At 45.0% G+C, this 20,016-nt stretch overlaps 1 protein-coding gene across 3 annotated transcripts in view; it reads right to left on the bottom strand.

The window, feature by feature from the left end:
* The window catches only part of SNX6 (sorting nexin 6), a 73,598-nt gene that overhangs the window by 44,156 nt on the left and 9,426 nt on the right, over positions 1-20,016 (bottom strand). For 2 of the 3 annotated variants that reach the window (XM_033188302.1, XM_033188300.1), the window contains exons 3-4: positions 8,364-8,468; positions 6,443-6,553 (exon numbers count right to left, since the gene is read on the bottom strand). In XM_033188302.1, coding sequence (XP_033044193.1) covers positions 6,443-6,553; positions 8,364-8,468 — 216 coding nt within the window. The remainder of the gene's footprint in view (positions 1-6,442; positions 6,554-8,363; positions 8,469-20,016) is intronic. The other variant, XM_033188301.1, reaches the window with a different exon arrangement.

The raw sequence follows: 20,016 nt of genomic DNA, 5'->3' as shown, positions 1-20,016 counted from the left end.
CTGAGACAGGAGAATTGCTTGAACCAGGGATGCAGAGGTTGCAGTGAGCTGAGATGGTGCTACTGTGCTCCAGCCTGGCAACAAAGCGAGACTCCGTCTCAAAAAACAAACAAACAAAAGAGTTCTGAAGTCCTGTACACTAAAGAAGAAATACAGCATAGATACAACTACTTTCTGCTATCAGAACAGCAATTCTAAATAAATTTCAATCTACAGACTCCAACAGCAACCTGGAATCCTCAAATTCATGTGTGTACTAAGCTCTGACCACAGACTGAATACGTGTAACAAATACGCATATCGCTTTCCAAAAGTATATAAATGGTATGATTAAACAAAAATGTATATATATATTTTTTGAGATGGAGTCTCGCTCTGTCACCCAGTCTGGAGTGCAGTGGTACAATCTCGGCTTACTGCAAGCTCTGCCTCCCGGGTTCACGACATTCTCCTGCCTCAGCCTCCCAAGTAGCTGGGAGTACAAGCTCCTGCCACCATGCCCGGCTAATTTCTTTTTGTATTTTTAGTAGAGACGGGGTTTCACCATGTTAGCCAGGATGGTCTCGATCTCCTGACCTCATGATCTGCCTGTCTCGGCCTCCCAAAGTGCCGGGATTACAGGCGTGAGCCACCACGCCCGGCCAACAAAAATGTATTTTAAAAATTAATGAACTCCTAATAGCTTTATGCTATTGTGTTTTTTAAAATTAATACAAATTAAAACTTTTTAAATTAATGAATACATTACAATGCAGCAGGGATGTTAAAACAGGTCCTGGATTGGAGGAGTGTACCAGAAAGAAAGAACGGTTTTTTTTTTTTTTTTTTTTTTGAGACGGAGTCTGGCTCTGTCACCCAGGCTGGAGTGCGGTGGCCAGATCTCAGCTCACTGCAAGCTCCGCCTCCCAGGTTCACGCCATTCTCCTGCCTCCGCCTCCCAAGTAGCTGGGACTACAGGCACCTGCCTCGTCGCCCGGCTAGTTTTTTGTATTCTTTAGTAGAGACAGGGTTTCACCGTATTAGCCAGGATGGTCTCGATCTCCTGACCTTGTGATCTGCCCGTCTCGGCCTCCCAAAGTGCTGGCATTACAGGCTTGAGCCACCGCGCCCGGCCAAGAAAGAACTGTTTTAAAAATAAAAGGGCCGGGCTCAAGCCTGTAATCCCAGTACTTTGGGAGGCCGAGACGGGTGGATCACGAGGTCAGGAGATCGAGACCATACTGGCTTACCTGGTGAAACCCCATCTCTACTAAAAAAAAAAAAAAAAAAAAGTACAAAAAACTAGCCGGGCGAGGTGGCGGGCGCCTGTAGTCCCAGCTACTTGGAAGGCTGAGGCAGGAGAATGGCCTGAACCCAGCAGGCAGAGCCTGCAGTGAGCTGAGATCCGGCCACTGCACTCCAGCCTGGGGGACAGAGCGAGACTCCGTCTCAAAAACAAAAAGAACAAGACACAGATTAATGACTAACTTCACTCTATTCATCCACAGTCAGGGAGTAAGTAAGCACTTACCTTAAATAAAAATATAAGACCTAGAAGAGATATATCATTCAAGAGAAAGATGTAAGGAAAAGAAACTGTCTTAGGAGGAAGGGCCCATAAATAAGAACTGTTGGCTGGGCATGGTGGAGCCTCATGCCTGTAATCCTAACACTTTGGGATGCCAAGGAATATCACTTGAGCCCAGCCTAAGCAAAGAGTGAGACCCCCCCTTCTCTATAAAAAAATTTGAAAATTAGCTGGGTGTAGACACCTGTAGTCTTAGCTACCGAGAAGGCTGAGGCAGGAGGATCACCTGAGCCTAGGAGTTGGAGGCTGCATTCAGCTATGCTTAGCACTATACCCCAGCCTAGGTTGACAGAGCAAGACCTTGTCTCAAAAAAAAAAAAAAAAGAAAAAAGAAAAAGAAAAAGAAAACAAATTACTGAAAAGGAGTGGAAGCTACAAGGATGGAGATGAAATCAGGTCACGATGATTAAAAAAAAAAAAATTTTAGAAATCCAGGCTTGGTGCGGTGGCTCAAGCCTGTAATCCCAGCACTTTGGGAGGCCGAGATGGGCGGATCACTAGGTGAGGAGATCGAGACCATCCTGGCTAACACCTGTCTCTACTAAAAAATACAAAAAGAAAAACTAGCCGGGTGAAGTGGCGGGCGCCTGTAGTCCCAGCTACTCGGGAGGCTGAGGCAGGAGAATGGCGTAAACCCGGAAGGCGGAGCTTGCAAGTGAGCTGAGATCCGGCCACTGCACTCCAGCCTGGGCGACAGAGCCAGACTGCGGTTAACAGCTGAGACCACAATAACCATCTATTCTTTACTATAACATCTGGTACATATTTATTTAATTATTATCAATTTTTTTTTTGGTAGAGACAGGGTTTCAACATGTTGCCCAGGCTGGTCTTGAGCTACTGCGCTAGAGCAATCTGCCTATCTTGGCCTACCAAACTGCTGGGATAAACAGGCGTGAGAAAACGTGACTGGCCACATCTGGTACATATTAAGATTAGATAACCTGAGGCTGGGTATGGCGGCTCATGCCTATAATCCCAGCATTTTGTGAGACGAGGTAGGAGGATCACCTGAGGTCAGGAGTTCAAGACCAGCCTGGCCAACATGACAAAATCCTGTCTCTGACAAAAATACAAAAATTAGCTGGGCCTGGTGGCAGGCGCCTATAATCCCAGTGACTCAGGAGGCTGAGGCATGAGAATCGCTTAAACCGGGGAGTCGGAGGTTGCAATGAGCCAAAACCGCACCACTGCACTCCAGCCTGGGTGACAGAGGAACACCATGTCTCCAGAAAAAAAAAAAAAAGTAGATAACTTTTTTTTTTTTTTTGGAGCCGGAGGTTTGCTTTGTCGCCCAGGCTGGAGTAGCTGGGATTATAAGTGCACAACACTACGCCCAGCTAATTTTGTATTTTTGGTAGAGACAGGGTTTCAACATGTTGCCCAGGCTGGTCTTGAGCTACTGCGCTAGAGCAATCTGCCTATCTTGGCCTACCAAACTGCTGGGATAAACAGGCGTGAGAAAACGTGACTGGCCACATCTGGTACATATTAGATTAGATAACCTGAGGCTGGGTATGGCGGCTCATGCCTATAATCCCAGCATTTTGTGAGACGAGGTAGGAGGATCACCTGAGGTCAGGAGTTCAAGACCAGCCTGGCCAACATGACAAAATCCTGTCTCTGACAAAAATACAAAAATTAGCTGGGCCTGGTGGCAGGCGCCTATAATCCCAGTGACTCAGGAGGCTGAGGCATGAGAATCGCTTAAACCGGGGAGTCGGAGGTTGCAATGAGCCAAAACCGCACCACTGCACTCCAGCCTGGTGACAGAGGAACACCATGTCTCCAGAAAAAAAAAAAAAAGTAGATAACTTTTTTTTTTTTTTTTGGAGCCGGAGGTTTGCTTTGTCGCCCAGGCTGGAGTAGCTGGGATTATAAGTGCACAACACTACGCCCAGCTAATTTTGTATTTTTGGTAGAGACAGGGTTTCGCCATGTTGGCCAGGCTGGTCTTAAACTCCTGGCCTCAGGTGATTCACCCACCTCAGGCTCCTCAGTGCTGGGATTACAAGCGTGAGCCACCGTGCCTTGTTGCCCAGCCTGGAGTGCAATGGCGTGATCTTGGCTCACCGCAACCTCTGCCTCCTGAGTTCAAGTGATTCTCCTGCCTTGGTCTCCTGAGTAGCTGGGATTACAGGCATGTGCCACCATGCCTGGCTAATTTTGTATTTTTATTAGAGATGGGGGTTTCTCCATGTTGGTCAGGCTGGTCTCAAACTCCCAACCTCAGGTGATCTGCCTGCCTTGGCCTCCCAAAGTGCTGGGATTACAGGCGTGAGCCACCATGGCCAGCCGAGACTTCCAACTCTTAAATATCTGTCCAAGTATGGTTTTTTCTTTCTTTCTTTTTTTTTTTTTTGAGACGGCGGCTCGCTCTGTCACATAGGCTGGAGTGCAGTGGTGGGATCTTGACTCACTGCAACCTCTGCCTCCCAGGTTCAAGTAATTCTGCCTCAGCCTCCCCATTATCTGGGATTACAGGCACCTGCCACAATGCCCAGCTAATTTTTAAAAATATTTTTAGTAGAGACGAGGTTTCACCATCTTGGCCAGGCTGGTCTTGAACTTCTGACCTGTGATCCACCCGCCTCAGCCTCCCAAAGTGCTAGGATTACAGGCATGAGCCACCACGCCCAGCCCCAACCATGGTTTTAAAACCAGTATGGTTTGTCACATATCCTTAGTCCCTAGGACAAGCCCATTTCAATTCTAACAAACGGTAAGAAATTAAGTTTAAATGAGGGAATGTAACATACCCCACATCCCCTAAGAAAACATTTCAGGATCAAGGTGGTAACCAAACATGTTTCATAACTGATAATTTAAAAAAACATATCAGGCTGGGTGTGACGGCTCATACCTGTAATCCCAGAACTATGGGAGGCCGAGGCAGGAAGAATCACCTGAGGTCAGGAGTTGGAGACCAGCCTGGCCAACATGACAAAATCCTGTCTCTGACAAAAATACAAAAATTAGCTGGGCCTGGTGGCAGGCGCCTATAATCCCAGTGACTCAGGAGGCTGAGGCATGAGAATCGCTTAAACCGGGGAGTCGGAGGTTGCAATGAGCCAAAACCGCACCACTGCACTCCAGCCTGGGTGACAGAGGAACACCATGTCTCCAGAAAAAAAAAAAAAAAGTAGATAACTTTTTTTTTTTTTTTGGAGCCGGAGGTTTGCTTTGTCGCCCAGGCTGGAGTAGCTGGGATTATAAGTGCACAACACTACGCCCAGCTAATTTTGTATTTTTGGTAGAGACAGGGTTTCGCCATGTTGGCCAGGCTGGTCTTAAACTCCTGGCCTCAGGTGATTCACCCACCTCAGGCTCCTCAAGTGCTGGGATTACAAGCGTGAGCCACCGTGCCTTGTTGCCCAGCCTGGAGTGCAATGGCGTGATCTTGGCTCACCGCAACCTCTGCCTCCTGAGTTCAAGTGATTCTCCTGCCTTGGTCTCCTGAGTAGCTGGGATTACAGGCATGTGCCACCATGCCTGGCTAATTTTGTATTTTTATTAGAGATGGGGGTTTCTCCATGTGGTCAGGCTGGTCTCAAACTCCCAACCTCAGGTGATCTGCCTGCCTTGGCCTCCCAAAGTGCTGGGATTACAGGCGTGAGCCACCATGGCCAGCCGAGACTTCCAACTCTTAAATATCTGTCCAAGTATGGTTTTTTCTTTCTTTCTTTTTTTTTTTTTTGAGACGGCGGCTCGCTCTGTCACATAGGCTGGAGTGCAGTGGTGGGATCTTGACTCACTGCAACCTCTGCCTCCCAGGTTCAAGTAATTCTGCCTCAGCCTCCCCATTATCTGGGATTACAGGCACCTGCCACAATGCCCAGCTAATTTTTAAAAATATTTTTAGTAGAGACGAGGTTTCACCATCTTGGCCAGGCTGGTCTTGAACTTCTGACCTGTGATCCACCCGCCTCAGCCTCCCAAAGTGCTAGGATTACAGGCATGAGCCACCACGCCCAGCCCCAACCATGGTTTTAAAACCAGTATGGTTTGTCACATATCCTTAGTCCCTAGGACAAGCCCATTTCAATTCTAACAAACGGTAAGAAATTAAGTTTAAATGAGGGAATGTAACATACCCCACATCCCCTAAGAAAACATTTCAGGATCAAGGTGGTAACCAAACATGTTTCATAACTGATAATTTAAAAAAACATATCAGGCTGGGTGTGACGGCTCATACCTGTAATCCCAGAACTATGGGAGGCCGAGGCAGGAAGAATCACCTGAGGTCAGGAGTTGGAGACCAGCCTGGCCAACATGGTGAAATCCTGTCTCTACTAAAAATACAAAAAAAAAAATTAGCGGGGCATGGTGGCGGGTGCCTGTAATCCAAGCTACTTGGGAGACTGAGGCAGGGGAATCGCCTGAATCCAGGAGGCAGAGGTTGCAGTGAACAAAGATCACGCCATTGTACTCCAGCCTGAGCAACACGAGTGAGACTCTGTCTCTAAAAAACATAACAGAGCCAGGCATGGTGGCTCACGCCTGTAATCTCAGCAATTGGGGAGGCCGAGGTGGGCGAATCATCTGAGGTCAGGAGTTCAAGACCAGCCTGGCCAACATGGTGAAACCCTGTCTCTACTAAAAATACAAAAATTAGCTGGGTGTGTTGGTGCGTGATTGTAATCCCAGCTACTTGGGAGGCTGAGGCAGGAGAATTGCTTGAACCCGGGAAGCAGAGGCTGCAGTGAGCCAAGACTGAGTCACTACACTCCAGCCTGGGCAACAGAGTGAGACTCCATCTCAAAAACAAAACAAAAAAACAGTTCACAGAAAATGCTAAACAATATTCCAAAACATAATAAAGTACCTAAAATCTCCTAGAAAATGGAATTAAAATGGAGTCTCAATACTTACGATATAACCTGCATAGTCTTCATTTTCAACAAAGGAATCATGAAGCCAGATAAATTCCTCATGTTGCCGAACAACTGAAAACTCATTTTGTTTAAAATTTGGCAGTGAACTCTGTAAAGATAGAGATTTTCTTGAATAAAAATCAAATTTACACTAAAAAGTTTTTTGAAACTGCGTCTTGCTCTGCCACCAGGCTGGAGTACAGTGGAACAATCTCGGCTCACTGCAGCCTCAACCTCCCAGGCTCAAGCAATCCTCCCACCTCAGTCTCCAGAGTAGCTGGGACTACAGGTACGAACCACCACACCTAGCTAATTTTATTTTTTGTAAAGATGAGGTCTCACTAAGATGCCCAGGCTGGTCTTGAACTCTTGGACTCAAGCGATCATCCTGCCTCGGCCTCCCAAAGTGCTGGGATTATAGGTACGAGCCACTGTGTCTGGCCTTAAAAACTTTTTAATAAATATTTTCTATCATTTAAAAAAATTCATCTTATTTCAAGACCATCAGTGCCCTTTAAAGTCTATCGTAAAACCTGAGATATCTGGACAAAATTATCTTCGGATTGTTGGGAAAGTAAGTTGACAGACTCTTACTATATTGTACTGCTATAGTTACTTAAAAGTTACGTTACTAAAGTATATCAAACTCACCTATTCAAACAAAGGAAAGAAATCTGCAATCTGAAAATGCACTCAAGAACTGAAATCTAATAACAATAATAATTTGTGCCTGGCCACGGTGGCTCATGCCTGTAATCCTAGCACTTTGGGAGGCCAAGGTGGGTGGATCACCTGAGGTCAGGAGTTCGAGACCACCTTGACCATTATGGTGAAACCCCATCTCTACTAAAAATACAAAAATTAGCCAGGCGTGGTGGCTTGTGACTGTAGTCCCAGCTACTTGGGAGGCTGAGACAGCAGAATTGCTTGAACCCAGGAGGCGGAGGTTGCAGTGAGTGAGCCAGGATCACACCACTGCACTCCAGCCTGGACGAAAGAGACTCCATCTCAAAAAAAATAGTAATAATAATCATTTGTAAGACAGTAATTTGACAGAAAGAACAATGAAATTGAAAGTAACAAGAATTGGGGCCAGGCACGGTGGCTCAAGCCTGTAATCCCAGCACTTTGGGAGGCCGAGATGGGCGGATCACGAGGTCAGGAGATCGAGACCATCCTGGCTAATACGGTGAAACCCTGTCTCTACTTAAAAATACAAAAAACTAGCCAGGCGACGAGGTGGGCGCCTGTAGTCCCAGCTACTCGGGAGGCTGAGGCAGGAGAATGGCGTAAATCCGGGAGGCGGAGCTTGCAGTGAGCTGAGATCCGGCCACTGCACTCCAGCCTGGGTGGCAGAGCAAGACTCCGTCTCAAAAAAAAAAAAAAAAAAGGCTGGGCGCGGTGGCTCAAGCCTGTAATCCCAGCACTTTGGGAGGCCGAGACGGGCGGATCACGAGGTCAGGAGATTGAGACCATCCTGGCTAACACGGTGAAACCCCGTCTCTACTAAAAATACAAAAACTAGCCGGGCGAGGTGGCGGGCGCCTGTAGTCCCAGCTACTCGGGAGGCTGAGGCAGGAGAATGGCGTAAACCCGGGAGGCGGAGCTTGCAGTGAGCTGAGATCTGGCCACTGCACTCCAGTCCGGGCGACAAAGCGAGACTCCGCCTCAAAAAAAAAAAAAAAAGAAAGTAACAAGAATGATAAAAGATACTAATAAAAATTTGGAAAAAAATTAAATTTGCCCTGTCTAGGTTCTGATTCTCAGAATATTAATCTTAAAAAAGTACATTTTCCTACACCTATTTTTGTTAAAATAGTCTCTTTCCAATTATGTTTAAAATCCAAGTACCGGTCAACATATCACATATGTAGTATAACAAATGGCTAAAATAATAGAAAGTACAAAATCACATTTACCTTTGTGTGAACAGTGAATTTTACTTTATCCCGCTCACTAAGAGCATCAGAAATGTCCACCTGCAGTGCAGCATCACTTTGAAGATCTACATTTATTGCTTTAAGCTGGAAGAAGAAAACCAGTATCTTAATGAAAATCATGTGCTTTTATGTAATTTTTTTCTCAGACAAGACAATGCAAAAACAAAACAAAAATAACAAAAGATTAAGTCTAAAGAGGTACTCATGTCCATATAACATGCATATTATATACATTTTGAAGCAGCTGCTTTGGGCAACGCTATTACCTTAATACTGTAGTATTCAATTCTAGAATTTTCATTTTATAGTATTCAACTATATTTTGCTTTACTTAAGTCACCGAGCTAATCATGATTAATTACAGTTTAGTTACAGTTTAATTCAAAAAGAAAACTCTTTTCAGTCAGATGTGATGGCTCACGTCTGTAATCCCAGTACTTTAGGAGGCTGAGGCAGGAGGACTGACTGAGCCCAGGAATTCAAGACCACCCCGGGAAACATAACAAGACCCTGTCTCTACAAATATTGAAAAAAAAAAAAGAAAGAAAGAAAATAGCCAAATATGGTGGCACACACCTGTAGTCTCACTACACGGGAGGCTGAGGCAGGAGATGTGAGCAGTAATCATGCCACTGCACTTCAGCCTGGATAACAGAGCAAAACCGTCTCAAAAAGCAAAAAACAAAACAAAACAAAACAAACAAAAAAAAAACCTGTCTCAAAAAAAAAAACCAAAAAACCTGTTTTCCAAGAAAGTGGTCCATCTAAGTTCAAGCACTCTAAAATTAAGGAATGTGTCTGTCTTGAACCACAAGAAAAATAATAAAAAGACTATCAAGCAACAAGTTTAACTCTCGCCTCTTTATATTCAGGAATATACAATGAAACTATCAAATATAATTAAATACATTAATGTAAAGTGCTAAGAAAAATACTAACATACAGTAAGTACTCAATAAGTAACTCCATAAGCTACATTTGAAGAAATGAATATATTCCCTATTTAGTGCTTCCACTTTCTCATCTATAAGAAGACTCTTCTTATTTAAAATTTTTAAACTTCATGTTTTTCTTACTCTTTAAACAATAAATACTGTAACTTGTTTGGGTAATTTTGAGACTTAGGAAAGACTCCAAACACTAAAAGATAAGTCTTAGCCAGCTGCAAAGACATGAAATAGGCTGTTTCAAAGACAGTACTCTAGTTGTAAAAACTAGGACTTAGAGAATCTCACCTGGTCATTGGTATCTCAAATTTTAATTATATGGTAAATGAAAAAAAATGCTGAATGCAAATGCAAAATTGTTTACTCAATGATTTCAAATATATATATGTGTATATATAAATTTTATTTTTTGTTTTTGAGACAGGGTCTCACTCTGTTACCCAGGTTGGAGTGCAGTGGTGATCTCTGTTCACTACAACCTCTCCCTCCAGGGTTCAAGTGATTCTCCCACCTCAGCCTCCTGAGAAGCTGGGATTATAGGCGTGCACCCCCACATCCAGCTATTTTTTGTAGTTTCTGGTAGAGACGGGGTTTTGCCATGTTGACCCACCTTGGTATTCAAATTGCTTGAGCTCAGGAATCTGAGACTAGCCTGGCCAACACAGAAAAGCCTCATCTCTACAAAAAAATACAAAAATTAGCCTGGCACATGTTGTATACCTGTAGTCCCAGCTACCTGGGAGGCTGAGGTGTGGGGAATGGCTTGAGCCCAAGAAGGAGGTTGCAGTGAGCTGAGATCACACCACTGCACTCCAGCCTGGGCAACAGAGCCAAACCCTGTCTCAATAAAAAAAAAAAAAAAAAAAAAAAAGCGAGGGGGGGCGCCAGGTGTAGTGGCTCATACTTATAATCCCAGCACTTTGGGAGGCTGAGGCAGGTGTATCATGAGGTCAAGAGATTGAGACCATCCTGGCCAACATGGTGAAACCCCATCTCTACTAAAAATACCAAAATTAGCTGGACATGGTGGCGCGTACCTGTAGTCCCAGCTACTTGGGAGGCGGAGGTTGCACAAAGTGGAGATCACACCACTGCACTCCAGCCTGGTGACAGAGTGAGACTCCGTCTCAAAAAAAAAAAAATCTGTTTCCCTGTTTCCTTTTTTTTCTTTTTTTTTTTTTTTGGAGACAGAGTCTCGCTCTGTCGCCCAGGCTGGAGTGCAGTGGTGCAATCTCGGCTCACTGCAAGCTCCACCTCCCAGGTTCACAACATTCTTCTGCCTCAGTCTCCCGAGTAGCTGGGACTACAGGTGCCTGCCACCACGCCTGGCTCATTTTTTGTATTTTTTTTAGTAGAGACAGGGTTTCATCGTGTTAGCCAGGATGGTCTTGATCTTCTGACCTCGTGATCCACCCACCTCGGCCTCCCAAAGTGCTGGGATTACAGGCGTGAGCCACTGTGCCTGGCCTCTTTTTTCTTTAATCACCTTCAGGCCTTTTCTTTCTGTTTTTTGTTTCAAATAGAGACAGGGTCTCGCTATGTCACCCAGGCTGGTCTTGAACTCCTGAGCTCAGATAACCCTTTCACCTTGGCCTCCCCAAGTGCTGGGATTACAGGTGTGAGCCACTGAGCCAGGCCAGGCCAGGCCAGGCCAGGCCAGGCCACTTTTAAGATGTTTATTGTGGTAGCTCCCTAGGAGGTATCTACATCCAAATTCCTGGGAGCTGTAAATGTTACCTTGTATGTCAATAAAGGACTAGGACTTTGCAGATGTCATTCAATTATGGATTTTGAGATGGGGATTTTGAGATTATCCTGGATTATCTAGGTAGGCCTTAAAGGTAATCAATCACATGTTATTTTTTGAGATGGAGTCTCACTTTGTTCCCCCAGGTTGGAGTGCAGGGTTTTGCCATGTTGCCTAGATTGGTCTTGAGCTCCTGAGCTCAAGTGATCCAATCGCCTCAGCCTCCCAAAGTGTTAAGATTGCAGGCGTGAGCTGCCACACACAGCCAGATTCTGTTTTTTTTTTTTTGAGATGGAGTCTCACTCTGTCGCCCAGGCTGGAGTGCAGTGGTGCCATCTTGGCTCACTGCAACTTCCACATCCCACGTTCAAGCAGTTTGCTGCCTCAGCCTCCCAAGTAGCTGGGATTACAGGCGCCTGCCACCAGGCCCAGCTAATTTTTGTATTTTTAGTAAGAGGCGCAGTTTCACCATCTTGGCCACGTTGGTCTTGAACTCCTGACCTCGTGATCCACCTGCCTCAGCCTCCCAGAGTGCTGGTATTGCAGCAGCACCTGGTCTCTTAAAAAAAAAAAAAAAACCAAAAACAGTTAACAAAAACAAAAATTAGCCAAGGGTGGGATTACAGGTGTGAGATTTAGTGTTCATTACATAAAATGTACACAAATCGTCTAGGCAGATTTTCTTCTCAGTTTAGCAAAAAGTCAATCATTTAGAGGGTTTTATTAAGGACAGGAGTCAAGCAAACAACTTGTGCTTCATAAAAATTTAAAAAATTTTATGTGTTTCATAAAAATTTAATTGACTGGGTGCGGTGGCTCAAGCCTGTCATCCCAGCACTTTGGGAGGCCGAAGCAGAAGGATTGCAAGGTTAGGAATTTGAGACCGGCCTGGCCAACATGGTGAAACCTTGTTTCTACTAAAAATACAAAAAAGAGAAAAAAAATTAGCCAGGTGTGGTGGTGAGCGCCTATAATCCCAGCTACTCAGGAGGCTGAGGCAAGAGAATTGCTTCAATCTGGGAGGCAGAGGTTGCAGTGAGCTGAGATCGCACCACTGCACTCCAGCCTGGTTGAGAGAGCACGACGTCTCAGGTAAAAAAAAAATTTAATACCTCCCAAGTAGCTAGGACTACAGGCATGTACAACCAGGCCCAGCTAACTTTTTGTATTTTTAGTAGAGATGGGGTTTTGCCATGTTAGCCAGGCTGGTCTTCAACTCCTGACCTCAGGTGATCCACCCGCCTCAGCCTCCCAAAGTGCTGGGATTACAGGAGTGAGCCACAATGCCAAGCCAGCATGTTTTTTTTTTTTTTTTTTTTTTTTTTTTTTTTTTTGAGGCGGAGTCTCGCTCTGTCGCCCGGACTGGAGTGCAGTGGCCAGATCTCAGCTCACTGCAAGCTCCGCCTCCCGGGTTTACGCCATTCTCCTGCCTCAGCCTCCCGAGGAGCTGGGACTACAGGCGCCCGCCACCTCGCCCGGCTAGTTTTTTTTGTATTTTTAGTAGAGACGGGGTTTCACCGTGTTAGCCAGGATGGTCTTGATCTCCTGACCTCGTGATCCGCCCATCTCGGCCTCCCAAAGTGCTGGGATTACAGGCTTGAGCCACCGCGCCCGGCCCAGCATGTTATCTATATACAAAAGGCAGAGACCAGGCGCTGAGATCGCACCACTGCACTCCAGCCTGGTCGAGAGAGCACGACGTCTCAGGTAAAAAAAAAATTTAATACCTCCCAAGTAGCTAGGACTACAGGCATGTACAACCAGGCCCAGCTAACTTTTGTATTTTTAGTAGAGATGGGGTTTTGCCATGTTAGCCAGGCTGGTCTTCAACTCCTGACCTCAGGTGATCCACCCGCCTCAGCCTCCCAAAGTGCTGGGATTACAGGAGTGAGCCACAATGCCAAGCCAGCATGTTTTTTTTTTTTTTTTTTTTTTTTTTTTTTTTGAGGCGGAGTCTCGCTCTGTCGCCCGGACTGGAGTGCAGTGGCCAGATCTCAGCTCACTGCAAGCTCCGCCTCCCGGGTTTACGCCATTCTCCTGCCTCAGCCTCCCGAGGAGCTGGGACTACAGGCGCCCGCCACCTCGCCCGGCTAGTTTTTTTTGTATTTTTAGTAGAGACGGGGTTTCACCGTGTTAGCCAGGATGGTCTTGATCTCCTGACCTCGTGATCCGCCCATCTCGGCCTCCCAAAGTGCTGGGATTACAGGCTTGAGCCACCGCGCCCGGCCCAGCATGTTATCTATATACAAAAGGCAGAGACCAGGCGCTGAGATCGCACCACTGCACTCCAGCCTGGTCGAGAGAGCACGACGTCTCAGGTAAAAAAAAAATTTAATCAACTTTCCGCAACTAGTGAGTTCAGTTGGAAGAAATTTCTAATTAGATTACATTCAATGGCTTAATCTTTTTCTGGGACAATAAACATTGGACTGTCTTCTGTCAGAGGCTGACTAGGTTAAACATTTGTGTCACTGGTCAAGAGAAAGATTATGACAAAAAAATAAGGATTAAGTAACATAAATGTAGTATCATTAGAAGAACAATTTAAAGACCTTGACCTGTTGTTCCATATATAATTACTTACTAAAAGGCTAGGCACGGTAGCTTATGCCTGTAATCCCAGTACGTTGGGAAGCCAAGGCAGAAGGACCACTTGTGGCCAGGAGTTCGAGACCAGCATGGGCAACACAGTGTGACCTTGTCTGCACAAAAAATTTTTACATTAGCTGGGTGTAATGGTGCACATCTGTGGTCCCAGCTACTCAGGAGGCTGAGGCTGCAGTGGGCTGTGATTGTCTCACTGCACTCCAGCCTGGGTGACGGAGTGAGACGCTATCTCAAAAAAAAAAAAAAAAAAAGAGACTTGGGCCGGGCACAGTAGCTCACACCTGTAATCCCAGCACTTTGGGAGGCCAAGGTGGGTGGATCCCGTGGTCAGGAGATCAAGACCATCCCGGCTAAAGCAGAGAAACCCCATCTCTACTAAAAATGCAAAAAATGAGCCAGGCGTAGTGGCAGGCACCTATAGTCCCAGGAACCTGGGAGGCTGAAGCAAGAGAATAGCTTGAACCCAGGAGGCAGAGCTTGTAGTGAGCCGAGATTGAGCCACTGCACTCCAGCCTGGGGGACAGAGCAAGACTCTTGTCTCAAAAAAAAAAGACTTAGGAAGACATTCACTACTAGTTATTATACTGACTAGTGTACTATGAAGTATCTAGCTTAGAACATCCCTAAAAAGTCAGTTGTTCATATTTTGACAGAAAAAAAATGTAGAGAGACGGATGAGTGGATGGGATGGGGCAAAGAGGAAGGAAGAAAAGAAAGAAAATAACTTTGACTCTTACAATAGTATCTGAACTGATCTTACTTCAGCCCTTGCCCCTCATAAATTTATTCCCTACAGGATCACCACTATGGTATCATTAAACTAGAAATCATTTCTCTGCTCAAAATCTAAGGAGTTTCCGCTTGAAGAAAAGCTGAATACCTTACAGTGGCCTACCAGGCACTATAAAATCTCCATCTGATATCATTTAATTTACCACTCCTCTGGCGTAGTCCTGCCATATAGCCTCCTTTTTTGGGGGAGATGGAGTCTTGCTGTGTCACCAAGGCTGGAGTACAGTGGTATGATATTGACTCACTGCAACCTCTGCCTCTCTGGTTCAAGTGATTTTCCTGCCTCAGCCTCCCTAGTAGCTGGAACTATAGACATGCGTCACCACGCCCAGCTAATTTTTGTATTTTTAGTAGAGACAAGGTTTCACCATGTTGGCCAGGCTGGTCTCGAACTCCCAACCTCAGGTGATCCACCCGCCTTGACCTCTCAAGTGCTGGGATTACAGGCATGAGGCACTGCACCCGGCCCTCCTTGTTTTTTGAACACACAAACATGCTGCCGTCTCAGGGAGTCTTTGCACCTGCTGGTTCCCTCTGCCTGGAACACTCTGCTCCCCAGATATCTATCTGCACAGCTCACTTTCTTCAAGTCCTTAAGTCTTCCTCAGGAAGGCATTTCCTAGGCACCCTATGTAAAAGTGTGGCTCAAACCATCCTCCCTTCCAGCCCAAAAATCCTTACTCCTCCCTCATTTTTCTTCATAATGCTTATTCAAAACCTAATATACTATACTTTTCAAAAATGTATTTTCATGACTGTAATTCAGCTCCATGAAGACATAGGTTTTTATCTATTTTGTTCATTGCTATATTCCCAATGGAAGTTCTCAACAAATATTTGTGGAATGTAAAGGAGGGAAGAGGAAAGAAAGGTGGAACCACAACTGGGCTGCAAAACTACTTTCAGGTAATTACAGTACAATCAATTAAAAACTCCATGATAGAAGTGAATTTGATTGGCCGGGTACAGTGGCTCATGCCTGTAATTCCAACACTTTGGGAGGCCAAGGTGGGCGGATCACGAAGTTAGGAGTCCGAGACCAGCCTGGCCAACATGGTGAAACCCCATCTCTACTAAAAATACAAAAATTAGCTGGGTGCAGTGGTGCATGCCTATAGTCCCTGCTACTCAGGAGGCTGAGGCAGAAGGATCACTTGAACCCAGGAGGTGGAGGTTGCAGTCAGCTGATATCACGCCACTGTACTCCAGCCTCGGTGACAGAACACAACTCTGTCTCAAAAATATATAGATAGATAGAATAAATATAAACACTTGACTCTCTAGGCAATACAGTAATATGCGGTTATTTAATAAACTTTTTTTTTCAGCACTTATACGCAAACAACTGTTCCAGGTATTGCGGAAGATTTAAAGTGAGCAAAAAGCCCTGCCTTCAAGAAATCTATTTGCAATGAGAAAGACAATCAACCTATGTAACATAAAATTAACTGCTTCCTGCTTTCTCCCTACCACTTTTACCACATATACAATGTAACCTCATCAACACCTCCAGTCCTGTGAGCTTTCCATTTATTTCCAGTCTGTCAGCACTCCCTCTGCTTCACTCCTTTTCCAATCCACTCCACAAATGCCATTCCAATACCTTTCCTGCTGGTCCCTTCAACTTTCACTGTTCTTTTACCATACCTGGCTTACAAATTCCCATACTCAGGATCTACTTATCTTTTATTTATTTATTTTCTTTTTTTTTTTTTTGAGAGGGAGTCTCCCTCTGTTGCCCGGACTGGAGTGCAGTGGCCGGATCTCAGCTCACTGCAAGCTCCACCTCCCGGGTTTACGCCATTCTCCTGCCTCAGCCTCCCGAGTAGCTGGGACTACAGGCGCCCGCCACCTCACCCGGCTAGTTTTTTGTATTTTTTAGTAGAGACGGGGTTTCACCATGTAAGCCAGGATGGTCTCAATCTCCTGACCTCGTGATCCGCCCGTCTCGGCCTCCCAAAGTGCTGGGATTACAGGCTTGAGCCACCGCACCCGGCCTATTTATTTATTTTTTTATAGAGACGAGGTCTCACTATGCTGCCCAAGCTAGACTTGAACTCCTGGGCTCAAGCGATCCTCCCACCTTAGCCTCCCAAATGCTGGTATTACAGGCATGAGCCACCTGGCCTCAAGATCAATATAATCTTCAACTTTTACATTTGGGCTGCTGAGTATGGCTACAGAAAAGTCACCATTGTTTGTACTGTTCCATTTCAAATTAACAGTCTCCAAATTGCAAACGCTCTTTTAAAACTACTCAGCAGTCCAGTCCTGTGCAACTTCGCTCAGATCCTCTTTTGATTCCCTGCAGCAATAATTCCAACTTTTACTACCACATTACACCCCACCCTCAACAAGTGAACTTGCCTCCTCCAGCCCAGAGAAATAAATGCCAGCAGCTGTTTATTCTCTCAGGCCCACCAACAAACCTTTTTACAAATAAATTTTGCCTCACAGCTGGTCATTGTGGCACACGCCTGTAGTCCCAGCTACTTGGGAAGCTGAGGTGGGAGGATCACTTGAGGCCCAGGAGGTCAAGGATGCAGTGAGCTGTGATGGTGTCACTGCATGCCAGCCTAAGCAACAGAGCAAGACCATGTCGAAAAACAGAAACAAAAACAAAATTCTTTACATGAGTACCTAATTTCCAAACCAATGATATTTTTCAGTCTGCTTGGCCTCTCTGCAGTATTCTGCATTGGTATCATTCTGACCACTCCTTTCTTAAAACTATCTCAACTTTTAAAAAATCATTATTTTTAAAACTGGAGATGGGGCCGGGCGTGGTGGCTTACGCCTATAATCTTAGCATTTTGGGAGGCTGAGGCAGGAGGATCACTTGAGGCCAGGAGTTTGAGACCAGCCTGGGCAACAAGGTGAAACCCTGTGTCTACTAAAAATACAAAAATTATCTGGGCATGGTGGTACTTGCCTGTAATCCCAGCTACTCAGGAGGCTGAGACACAAGAAACTGCTTGAATCCAGGAGACAGAAGTTGCAGTGAGTCAAGATAGTGCCACTGTACTCCAACCTGGGTGATAAAAGTGGGACTCTCCCTCAAAAAAAAAAAAAAAAAAAAAAAAATTGGTGACAGGCATCTCACTCTGTCGCCCAGGCTGGAGTACAGTGGTACAATCTTAGCACACTACAGCCTTGAACTCCTGTGATCAAGCAATCTTCCCTCCTCAGCCTCCCAAGTAGCTAGCTAGGACCAAATGCATGTGTGACCACACCCTGCTAATTTTTAGTTTTTGTAGAGACAGGATCTTTCTACATACCCCAGACTGGTTTCAAACTCCTGGGCTCAAGTGATCCTCTTGCCTCAGCCTCTCAGAGTGCTGGGATTATAGGCATGAGCCACTAAGCCAGCTTCTCTCAACTTTTGAAGTCTCCTCTGATTCGCCTCCTACCCCTCTCAGCCCCATTAAGCAATCATCTTTGCTCTAGTCCTTAAATGCTGGTTTCCCTTGGGTGCTATCTAATGTTGGAAATATCAGCCATTCTCAACTAATAATTCCTAAGTAATTACATCTCCAATTCAGACCTTTTATTCTAAGTTCCCAATTTAATTTCAAGTTACCAACTAGACATAGCCATCTGGATGTATTTGCTTATTAAACAACTCACTGCCCTCAATGTATCAAGCACTGTCCTACATGTTAAGGAGACAGCAGTGAAGAGACACAATCCTCAACCTTACAGATCTTACATTCTAGTTTGGCAGGGGCAGGTTAGATGCCTCACAGGCACTTTAAATCCAACATACCTGGAACTAGACTTACGACCTAACCTCTAATCCTGGTCTTCCTTTCTATTTTCTCCTTCTCCCTTGCCCAGCCCATGTATACTTATTCAGTCACTACGTCCTGTCAATTCTATCTCCTAAACATCTCTTTACTACATTCCTTCCTTCATCCCTCTTCCACTGCCTTAGTTCTACTTTCGTCATTTCTCATCTGGACTGTTGCATTAGCCTGTTACCTGGTTTCTTTGCTTTCTGAAAGGAAGCATCAATCTATCCTCTATATTAGAATAATCTACAATGATATTTTCACCTGGAAATGTCTTTCCCTTTTTTTCTTTTTGAGATGGAGTTTTGCTCCTGTTGCCCAGGCTGGAGTATAGTGGCGTGATCTTGGCTCACTGCTGCCTCTGCCTCCTGGGTTCAAGCGATTCTCCTACCTCAGTTTCCCTAGTAGCTGGGATTACAGGCACCCACCACCACACCTGGCTAATTTTTTTTTGTATTTTTAGTATAGATGGGGTTTCATCACGTTGGCCAGGCTGGTGTCGAACTCCTTACCTCAGGTGATCTGCCCACCTCGGCCTCCCAAAGTGCTGGGATTACAGGCATGAGCCACTGCACCTGGCCTGGGCATGTCTTTCCTAGCTTAAAATTCCTCAGCACTTCCCACTGCCTGGAGTCTTTCACTATGCACTTTATACTCTGTCCATACTAGCCTCATGTACCTTTGCAACCTCTGCTCCAGTAAGAACAGGTGCTCTAGGAGGAACCAAATTACCAACACATGCCATCCTCCCTGTTGGAAAGCAGACCAATAGCACAGTGGTTAAAAGCCAGGCCCTAGAGCTAGACTGCCTATTTGACCACAGCTCCTACTGGCTGTATGACTTTGGGCAAGTTATTTAATGTCTCTGCAACTCAGTTTTCCTTTCCCAAATAGGAATAATAGTAGGTGTATTTCATAGGGATTTGAGAATTGAGTTAATATATGGAAAGTCCCTGACATACAGTGAATGCTATGTAAGTGTGTAACTATCATTGTCTTTACTACTACCCTTTCCCCTAAAGTTGAACACTTTACTTTCTACTCCCATACACTTTATTTCAAGGGATTATAACTCTAGCTCCTTCACTACACTGTGATGGTCTCAGGGCAGGAACTTTGTCTTACTCACCTTTTTAATCCTCAGCCAACATAATATATAGCACATTTTTATGTGAAATAACTATCAATAAATGTGGAATGTGTTTAAGCTAAAAAGTGTGCAGGTGCAAAACAAAATGCAAGCATCTGGGCCAAATTCCAGTTGAATTTCAAGTGAAAGAAAAGGTGAGGGGAAAATAAAACACTGAAATGCATGCATAAAACAGACAGTCAAGTGTAGAGGTGCTTGGGCAATGGGGAATAGACTAGAATATGGGGGAAGGGATATTGAGAAATGAAGCCAGTCAGAAAAGGTTATGAACAGAGTTTAATGTTAGCCTAAGGAGTTTGGACCTTTCCCCTAAAAAAATTGAGGTCCAAGAAAGTCCTTTTCACTAATGGTGCTATATGGTTTAATCATTTTAGTAATACAAGTAATTTGAAGACTGAATTGGAAAGTAGAAAGACTAAAGACAGAGACTAAGGATAGGTACTGCTACAGTCTAAGTAAGAAGTAGCAAGGAGTTTAAATGGGACCATGCACATGAAAGATGGGGTAAACAACATTTCCAAGGTGAAAGTAACTGGCTGCAATGACTGCTCTGATATAAAATAAAGGATATGACTCAGAGGTTTCTTGCCAGCATAAC

Source organism: Trachypithecus francoisi, unplaced genomic scaffold, assembly GCF_009764315.1.
Source record: "Trachypithecus francoisi isolate TF-2019V2 unplaced genomic scaffold, Tfra_2.0 Lachesis_group3, whole genome shotgun sequence".
Lineage (NCBI taxonomy): Eukaryota > Metazoa > Chordata > Mammalia > Primates > Cercopithecidae > Trachypithecus > Trachypithecus francoisi.
Note: the sequence above shows the minus strand (reverse complement) of the source record. Positions and strands in the feature narration are given on the sequence as shown.